Raw genomic sequence first — 10,000 nt, 5'->3', positions numbered from 1 at the left:
TGACCTGGGTGAGTCCGTTTAGTTCTTGGGTTGTTTCTATGGTTTATGATCTGTGGCATTTTGTTGTTTATATATATATATACATGTGTGTGTGTGTGTTGTATGTAGATACTTATGCCTTTGATAAATTACTTTTGTGATTTCCCATTCATGTCTTAGTCCATTCGACCGCCTCTTGACAACGCTGCCGCCCCACAGGTGCAGCGCTGGGCGTCCTGGAGGAGGCGGCGCCCTCGCAGCCGGCCTTCGTGCCCAACATCCGCAAGTCGTTCCCCAAGAGGAAGGCCCACTACTTCCGCAAGCTCAAGAAGTCCAAGAAAAACAAGAAAAACAAGAAGAACAAGGCGAAGAAGACCTCGACGGCAGGGGGGGAGGGGAAGCAAGGAGGCGGGAGGGGGCAGGGGAAGGCCGCTCCGCCGGGCCCGAAGAAGGACGCCCCCCACGCCAGAGGGAAGGGCAAGGCCATGGGCGCGAAGAAGGAGGCCAAGTTGATGCACGACGATATAGTGCGACTGAAGAAGGCGGTCCAGAGGGAGATGTCGGAGGGAAGGCGCGCCGAGAAGGCGATCGCCGCCGCGCCGTAGGACTCTGAGGAGCTGCGTTGCGACGGAGGACGTCTTTCGGGGCACAGGTACCATAGGTCTTCTTCGGGCTACATGGCACGGCTACAAAAAGAATAATAACTGAATAATGTTTATTAACAAAAGGTAAACAAAATAGCCTTATTTGGGTGACTCTGACGTTAAGTATAATAGCCGAAGCTTAAGTAAATTTGACCCGTGCTCTACGATACTGTATCAGTGTCAGCAGCTTTGTGGGGCAGACTGCACTGCGATAAAGAAAAGTCAGTGTAATCCTAAAGACTAGAGATAATGAAGTCTCCCGGACCCTCGACGGGCAAATGAAATCAGTATCCCATTTTTAGTCCTTTTTCAGGATTTTTTTTCTTACTGATTTTCATAAATCGAAAGACAGTTTGTTCTTCGTGTTTATGGAAGTATAAATACCGTATAAATAGCCACAGTGGGATATTAAATAAGATTATAACACTAAACAAAACGTTAAATAGAGTAATGAAATAACAGTATTGTGTTACGAGTATGCAAACAGTTGGTTCCATGAACAGTTGGTTTCATTGAACTCGGATCCCTTCAAAAGTGCTCCTAAAAAGAAAATTTTATCGAAACGTTAAGACAAAAAAATCTTACTCTGTGGGTGTCTTCAGTGTATCCATTCCCCTCCATAATGTGTCTTTCAAGTACGATATTTTTTAATAGTCTTTTGTAACTTGAAGTTTGCGTGAGAGTGCGACGGCGAAACCTAAAACTGCTTCTTGTTAAACCTGTTTGGTGCCTGTATTTGTTGACAGTATTAAGCCCGTCTGCACAATTGTACATTATTTTGGTTATATGTGTGCTAGTCCCAGAAGTGTCTCTTGCCGATGGACTGTATATTTTTGTGAACACTTCTGGCGACCCTCTTCTCGTGAACTACGGCGATGATTCCTCCCTTCTTCGAACCTGGGGCTTTCAGTCGAACCGCTCTTAGGTTCCTTCTACAAAGAGAATCGGGTTTATGTCTCTAAGGCCCTGCTGTCTCTCTCCAAACTACCTTAACGAAACTATCCATTACATGAAACGGTGATTATGGCTGAACAGTGTGGCCTGAACGTTGCCTTAGATAATTACTATGAATTATAGGGTAATAGGGTTTGATAGGTGCTTACAGGACTCTACAGAGGACTTCTAGGACTCTTATAGCCGTTGTCATTTCCTTCCTTGTATTGATTTACAGGTGTAGTCTTAAAAAAAGAAAACATCTTGGTTCATTTTTCGAACAGTCAAGTTGATAGTTTTACGTAGGTTGTTGAGGAATATGGCAATACATTGGTTGTCTTCGGGTACTAATATTCTTTAGCTTCTAAATCTAACAGGCATATATAGTTAAGGAGTCCCAGATTACATATGTCTTCTCTTCTACAGTTAAACGCAGTCAGCGTGAAAAAACAAAACCCTGACATGTTTTTTCTTATGATTTTGGCTGTGTTCTAGCGTTTGTGTTTGTTGGTGTTTACGCTTGTCTAGATTTTCAGGTGAATGCAGTATACTTATCACGCGTAAAGGGTAGAAGTTCAAAAGGAACACATACACAAGTCCGCGCTCACTCACTCACTCACTCACTCACTCACTCACTCACTCACTCACTCATTCACTCATTCACTCACTCACTCACTCACTCACTCACTCACTCACTCACTCACTCATTCACTCACTCACTCACTCACTCACTCACTCACTCACTCACTCACTCACTCACTCACTCACTCACTCACTCACACACACACACACACACACACACACACACACACACACACACACACACACACACACACACACACACACACACACACCGATATATCTGTGTCGATATAATTAATCACTTAATAACAACACTATTTGTATTTGCTCTTTCTACACCCTGCCCTTAGTATGCAAAACGCTAACATGGTAAACGGTATATATTTTTCTACATTTAAAAGGCAGGGGACTTTTTACTGATTTCAACAACCACAATTTATATAATCGTTGTTTGTACAAACATTGAAGTGCTATATATGGTTGATAAGATTATGTTATATACGGAGTTAATAAATAGATAAAAAAGTTTATAAAAGTGGAACGGCTTTAGATAATCACAGCATATAATGGTTATCTTATGTGATGTGTGAATATGTAAATCCGTTTTGCATGTCTGTAGATATGAAATTAGAAAATGTTATGATCTGTTGTTTTGTTTTAGGACTAAAGAGGAATATATGTTGCAAATACCTTACGTTGTTTAAAAATCTAGAGAATTTATTACCATTTAAAATATACGGATTTGTATGTGATAATTTTATAAAAAAATAAAACAAGAGAGCTTTTGGGGTATGTTTATTTCCTTTATATCTAAATTCTACAGAATGGGAAACCTATAATATATGGTTTCACATAGTTTTGTTAATCTATACATAAAACTGTACAATAATAAGACGATCACCTGATTATTCAACAAGATGTGAAAGTCTCCGCGTGAGAGTTGCACTGGTAGAAAACGGAACCTGAAGTGCTGTGGGAAGTAATGTTTTAAGGTGAGACTAATACATTTATGACGGAATTTAAAGTGGTCTGGGTTTAAGTGATAAACTATGTAAGTACACTTTAGGTGCATTATCTTTTAGCGTACTATGATCACAGGCAATATTCTGGTGTCTATTTTAGACACATAACCCTTAACTGATTTCATATAATTTACATTTAATATTCCTGGAATGTCTGAGGTTTGATAAGTGACATTAATGTATATTTAGTATTGTTTTCTTATCATAGACCTATTAATATCCCTCAAAGTACATATCAAAGAACAATTTACACGAGGATAAAAAGCTATAGAAAGAAATGGACAAATGAAGTGGAAAGAAGTGGAAAAAGCGACACAAAGAAGCGATGAACGTAGCAGTTTTCTGTTATCTTTGCAAAACACCAAATCAAACGCCAGTCTTTCGCTGTGTTTACTAATATGACGTCACACAATCCCTGATGACGTAACATAAGCCCTGATGACGTCACACAGCCCCTGATGGAAGACAGAACTCGTGGTTTGTAAAGCACCAGGAAAAGACAACACAACTCTTCACATATTTTCCTTTGGGTTTCTCCATTTATAAATTCTTCTTAATGAAATCTTTAGTCCGTGACCACAACGTGATTGTCCTTCGTTATTATCATGATTCCTGTTATCATCATTTCTTATTATTATTATCATTTTCCTTCTTCGTTCCTTTTCTTACCTTTTGAAAAGGTTAGAGTACGTGCAGTGTCCTTGTCCTGGCTCACAACTGAGGTACTTTTGTCGGAAATGTGTTGATTGTAGGATAAACCACACAGTCCATTGTAACTGTATCGCACTGAGCATGGCCTCTGTTGATTCACAAACTTCAAACGACACAGATACTTTCATAAACTTTCTTTTTTCACAATATTATGCGATATATGTATTGTTTTGTTTTGTTTTCATTCCGCAAGCATGTTCCTTTCAGCAATAGATTTCCTGTCTTGAGTATTATTTCTAGTGCCGAAGCAACACTCATAGCAATGATATGTACAGCGAATGAGAGTAAAAATTATAATGTTCTAACTTTACTATACTTCCAAAGTTAGACATTATATGATAATGGAATAATTCTTTTAAACGTACATATGTGATAGGATTGTTTGTTTTCTGACACTATAAAAGCGAACAATACATCGACACTGTACAACATTTTCACAGGATATTATTTAATCATGAAATCCATGAACACTGCACTATCTATGCGTTTTCTTTTCTCTCTTTTTATGTGCATTTAAGGTTTTGCGTGCCTGCTCTTGCTGAATCTCCACTGAAACCCTGAAAGAAGAATTGGATGTCGTCGTGACACTATGGCGTTCCACAAAGATTGGAAAATATTATTATAGAAAACATGAATCATCGTTGGCAATATCTTACAAACGTGCCTGAGACGTTACTTATGAATAGTTTTGGTAATCTGTGTTCTTTCATTTTTTTTACAAAACAGAATTAGAACAATTTCATTAGTTAATTTAATGAATTGCATTTTTATGATAATGAATTATCAAGAAATAATTAGTATATATTAAGAAGGAAATTGGGACGCAATCCAAGAAAAGTAAATTTGAAAGGAATATAAAAGTTATCCATGCACATACGCAAACATCGAACATCAAAGAAAACTGTCATAAGAAGGGGTAACTAAGGGAAATATACTTTTGGAATTACACGTGCTATATACAGTGAGTAGAACAGACAGATTTGAATATCCTTAACTAAACAGAACTTAAACATATATTATGCATAAAATATACACAAAAATATTGAGTAAAATTATAAAGACAGTCCCTATAAGGCTACATTCACAATAAATTCTATATATATATACAAAATCTTTTGAACTTGCGAATGAGAAGAGACTCTACTTCTATACAAGAATATAGCACAAAAACTTTCTGAAAAAAGAAAGAGCTGTATTCATGCACAGCAAGAACACTGTAAGTCCTAGTTTCTTTTTTGGCCTTCTGTGAGCAGTTTTGTCATATGTACAAAATGTGACTAAAGGTCTTTCCCGCGACCTAAAGGCACAGGGATCATACATCTGCCACCGAGGGGTCGTCCGCCCAGAGGTCGTACCACGGGCCGCATAAGTTCCCAGTCGTGAACGACTGCTGGTCAATCCGAGACACTCCCTCGGGATACTTCAGGCGGCGGTTCATGTAGTCGCTGTAGTTGAGGATGTTGACTTCGCTGCCGTATTGCCATGGCATGAGCAGCCGGTCCACAGGCTGCCTCCGGCTTTCCTTCGGGAGGGGGCAGGGGGGCCGCTGCGTCCTCCTCGGGGGCAGCGGCGGCGTCTCTGCGGCCTGGGACGGCGGCGTCGAGTGGGGTGCGCTGCTTGGTTGACTCGCGTCGGGCCGTCGAGGAGAGGCGTGGCTCCTTCTGATCTGCGTGACTTTTGTCGAGGTGGAAGAGGCGGCGGAGGACGGGGGGTTGGACATGGGCAGTGGGGGCGGCGGGGGAGACCTCCGATGGGCGGGAGACGCCCACGTGAGCGAGCGCGATACTTGTTTCCTCATCTGCGTCTTTCTCATCTCGCACCTGTGGTCGCTGACGACCATGTAGATTTCCTCCTCGTTGTCCTCCTCGTCGCTCCCCGTCAGAGTGCTGTTGCCTGAGGACGAGTTCGAGTTCTGCTGAGACGACTCACTCTGCCTGGTGTTCGAGCACGACCTCGGCGACGGGTTGGGGTCGTCGTGAGGCAGAGGCATCGGCGGCCGGATCGAGTAATCCACAGTAGGCCTAGTGCTGGCGGGCGTGGGCGGCGCTGGGGGCTGGAAGGACGGCGGGTCCGGGATGTCTAGACTCACATCAACGAGTGAGGAATGTCGCCAGTCCTCAGACCAGACGTCCTCGTAGTCAGCACTCTGAAGGTCGTCAGGAATTCCGCGGCAGGAGTCCATGCCGAGGCAGAGGAGCGACGAACTCCTGCGCACGGTTCGGCGTCCTCTCTCCTGACTTCGGCCGCGCTCCCTCTGGGCGGCGATCTTCTGGGCGCAGGGCGACGCCCGGGTGGTCTTCCTCCTGGCCAGTGTCACGAAGTGGTCAATGGAGAGAGAGGGAAGGGAAAGGTCCCTGTGCTTCACGCTGTCGCTTTTGCTCTTACGACCTGGCGTCGGAAGCGTCATGGTGGCGTCCTGGTCCCCAGCTATGTACTGGAAGGACTGTTGGTCGCTGGAGTGGCAGGACTCGGGGCTGAGGAGGCAAGGGAGAGAGACCGGCTCCGTGTTAAACGGCGGGGTTGTGGAGGACCTCAGCCAGCGGGAACTGAGGCTGTTCATGGAATGTGGGACAAGTCTGGCAAAGCAAAGGAAGGCGAAGGTAAACAAAAGAAAACACAGGAGGGACAAAACACATGAAAAGCAAAAGACGACATCACAAACATGACACTATCTCTAGGGGGCATAAGACACATGATGCAGGAGGGAAGACAGGCAGGGAAGCGAACCGCAACTCACCCGTTGAGATCATCGTCGGAGTAGTCAGCCTCGGGGTTCATGGGAGGCCTTATGCTGCCGCTCTCGTTGCTGAAGCCGCTGTCGTCGCTGGAGTGGAAGGACGCGTTCCCGCTGCCTCTCTTCTGGAAGCGCGTGGAGAGGTGGGAGGAGCCGGCGCCGGTCGTGAAGGAGCGGCTCAGGGTCATGGAGGAGCCGGTGGTGAGCGAGCCGCTGGAGGTGAAGGGGTTGGAGCCGGCCTTGGCGTGCGGCTGCGGCTGGCTCGTCGATTTCTTGATGGTGGGGGCGGAGACGCGGGCGGAGGGGGGTTCCAGAATGGCGTGGTTGAAGAGCACCGTGTTCACGCTGGAGGACATGCTGGTGCAGGTTCTCAGAGTTTCCTGGGAGGAGGCTACATGTGATGATTTGGCAGAGGAGGAGGACTGTGGCACTGGAACGCTCGAGGCAGAAGTGGAGGCACTGGCATGGGAGGCGGCGGCGGGACTAGCGGCTCGGACCTGTAGGAAGTCGCGAGAATGAAGCCTTGAGCGCATGACAAAACGTTTTTTTTTTTTTTATTGTCGTTATATTTCTATAATGGGTGATGAAACCAGTCACAATTGGCGATCACTAACGCACAGAGCTGCTTTGTGTTTATCTGTATATGATAGTGAAAATACGCGAATATGCTTGTTTTTGTGCCACATCATCCACTTCATGAATTCGAAAGAAAAAAAATCAAAATGGATATTAAACTGGGGTCTAAAAGCGTGTCTCAGAGGTACAAATGAAAAAAATCTGGAAAACTCGTTAACCACCACGACCTGAATCCCAAAACCCGAAGGAGGACGCCTTACCTGAGGAAGAGACTCCAGCCAACTCACCTGAGTCATGGAAGCGATCGAGGGCCTGTGTTTGGAGGGGAATCGGTGGTAGGGCTGAGCGTGGGCGTGCTGGGATAGCCCGGGGCCAGCGGGCGGCTCCTCAGCACCTGCGGGCGTGGGCTGGGGGTCCTCTACACTACCTCTACTGTTGAGCTGTGACGCCATGGTGCTGCTACAACCATGGAGGAGGGGGGAGGAGGGAGGGGGGATTAGGCACAAGTCACCCGTCGAGATGTGGTTCTTGTGGTAGAGACGCCACGGAGGGAAACTAAAGCAACTTAGCGTAATATAATACCAGAGGGGATGTTGGTAACTATTTGTAGCATCTCGATGTATCAGACTTACAGCCTAGGTTTCTCTTCTTACAAAGTCTAGTTTGTTACAAAGCAATCATCATAAATAACCACGTGAACTGCAGCGGAGGAAGTACATCTTTCGCTGAACAATCTCCATGATTACACAATTTAACCAGAGGGGGAAAAAAACACAAGAGGAAGGACAGAAGAAAATTGAATAACAGACATATAGAATTAGTAATGAGAAGCAACGTCACAAGAGAGAGAAAAAAAATAAAAATAAAACGAGGACAAAGAAGAGAACAAAGAGAGACAAGCCACTTAAGGATTCCAACGACCATTTAAGGAGCAGCGGAAAAGGGCGAGGGACCAATTGTAGGATATTTGGCGAAGGATATTTGATGGAGACTTACCCGAGTGCTGAGTCATCTTCCTCGTGCAGGAGCTCGGTGTAGGCCACAGGGAACCATCCACAGCGCTGCGTGCGGAGGTTCTCGCCGTACTGCCACCCCTTGTTCTTCTCGCCTGGAAAAGGGAGGGTCAGTCTTCCGCGATCCAAGTGATTTTTTATTATTATTATTGTTATCATTATTATTGCTATTATTATTATTATTATTATTATTATTATTATTATTATTATTATCATTATTACTATTAGCAATATTATTATTATTATTATCAATATTATCATTATTATTATTATCATTATTATTACTATTATTATTATCTTTATTATTATTATCATTATCATTACAATTATTGATTTTTTCTCTCTTTTTTGGGGGGTGGCGGTTATAAAAAAAAAATAACGTGTTTGATTGTGAGCATTTTGGCACAATTTTTGTCTTGTATGAAGGGTGGGGGACACATATAATTGTTTTCAATCGTGAAAATCTGGGGACAGAAAAGTTATTGTTTTTATCGTGCTTTTGGAGGCGCGGGGAAAATAGCATTAGCTTTTAAAGTATCCTATATATATATAATTTCCTGATCCCAGATGTAAATGGCTTTCAAGACATTTTCCTCTCTATTTCACAGTCCTGTTTCCTGAAAGCAAAGTCTCTCGTCTCATTGCATAGTATTTTCATACCTCCCCCCCTCTCCCCCCTAATCAATAAAGAAACAATAATAGCAAGTAATGTAAAAAAGATAAATAAAAAAAAACAATACCCCCCCTCCCCCAAACAACTCCCCGAGCGCCCCGGGACCCACCAATCAGGGCAATCAGGTCCATTTCGACGAACGACAGCTGGTTGTCTCCGCTGGGCGAGTACGGGTACAGCGCCCTCGCCATGGCCCGCCGGCTGCTGTCTTCGGGGACGGCCATGGACCGCCGGTGCATCAGGGTGTCCGCTGTGGGTAGGTCATGTTGTTAGTCATGATTTTTTTTTTAATAAGAAATATTGGGAGCCTGAAATGCCTTTTCCATATGTGTGATTTTATTTTTCATTCTTATATCCAGTATTAATATCATTATCATTATCATCGTCACCATGAAGATCATTATGATCGTGATCGTTAACATTACCATTATCATTATCATAATCACCATCATCATATTCATATTCCTCACCATCATCACAACCACCATCACCATCATCATCACCATCATCATCCTCACCACCACTTCCCCCCTATTTCCACTCCTCCCTCCCCCTTCCCCCCTATTTCCACCATTCCCCCCCCCCCTTCCCCCCAAGCGAGTCAGCGTCGCCTACTGCCGCCACGCTAAGACCGGCCAGCGTGCAAGGGAATCAAGAAGCCCTGCAACGCCCCGCCATAGATCGATTGCATCACCGGAATGAATGGCATCGGCGACATCGGGTTGCATTGCGCTGGCTCTTGCAACTGATGTCATCCTCCGGGGTTATTCAGTCAGGTAGTTTGGGTTGTGGTGAGAATTGTGGTGGTTATGACGATGGTAAGGATGATTAAAGTGGTGGTGATGGTAAAAGCATTATCATAACTACAATTCTTATTACAACAACGATTTATAAATTGTTATTCATTACTAAGTATTACTACTCCCTGATCAACCAAAACCTGTATACCGAAAGAACCTCCGCAGAGGTTATTTAATCTGGTAGTTTGGGTTATGGAGAAGAACTATTCTTGTTATGACGATGGTAATGATGTCGATCAAAGTGGTGGTAATAGTAAAAGCATTATCATAACTATAACTCATTACTACAAAGACTGATAAGTGTAATATTGTTGACCAAAGTGGTGGTAATAG

At 44.0% G+C, this 10,000-nt stretch overlaps 2 protein-coding genes across 7 annotated transcripts in view; one reads left to right on the top strand and one right to left on the bottom strand.

Annotated features, from left to right (window-relative positions):
- Positions 1 to 2,923, top strand: part of LOC113820017 (uncharacterized) — an 11,969-nt gene extending 9,046 nt beyond the window's left edge. For all 4 annotated transcript variants that reach the window (XM_070116311.1, XM_070116314.1, XM_070116312.1 and 1 more), the window contains 2 exons: positions 1 to 8; positions 199 to 2,923. The exon at positions 1 to 8 is cut by the window's left edge and continues 86 nt beyond it. In XM_070116311.1, coding sequence (XP_069972412.1) covers positions 1 to 8; positions 199 to 584 — 394 coding nt within the window. In that variant the 3' untranslated portion in view covers positions 585 to 2,923. The remainder of the gene's footprint in view (positions 9 to 198) is intronic.
- IRSp53 (Insulin receptor substrate 53 kDa) overlaps positions 2,302 to 10,000 on the bottom strand; it is a 193,757-nt gene continuing 186,058 nt past the window's right edge. Inside the window, exons 10-14 of one of the 3 annotated variants that reach the window (XM_070116308.1) lie at positions 8,977 to 9,117; positions 8,178 to 8,289; positions 7,469 to 7,640; positions 6,609 to 7,102; positions 2,302 to 6,447 (exon numbers count right to left, since the gene is read on the bottom strand). In XM_070116308.1, coding sequence (XP_069972409.1) covers positions 5,184 to 6,447; positions 6,609 to 7,102; positions 7,469 to 7,640; positions 8,178 to 8,289; positions 8,977 to 9,117 — 2,183 coding nt within the window. In that variant the 3' untranslated portion in view covers positions 2,302 to 5,183. The remainder of the gene's footprint in view (positions 6,448 to 6,608; positions 7,103 to 7,468; positions 7,641 to 8,177; positions 8,290 to 8,976; positions 9,118 to 10,000) is intronic. The other 2 variants (XM_070116310.1, XM_070116309.1) reach the window with 2 other exon arrangements.

Source organism: Penaeus vannamei, chromosome 38, assembly GCF_042767895.1.
Source record: "Penaeus vannamei isolate JL-2024 chromosome 38, ASM4276789v1, whole genome shotgun sequence".
NCBI lineage: Eukaryota > Metazoa > Arthropoda > Malacostraca > Decapoda > Penaeidae > Penaeus > Penaeus vannamei.
The sequence above is the reverse complement of the archived record's forward strand: the minus strand, read 5'-3'. Positions and strand labels throughout refer to the sequence as shown.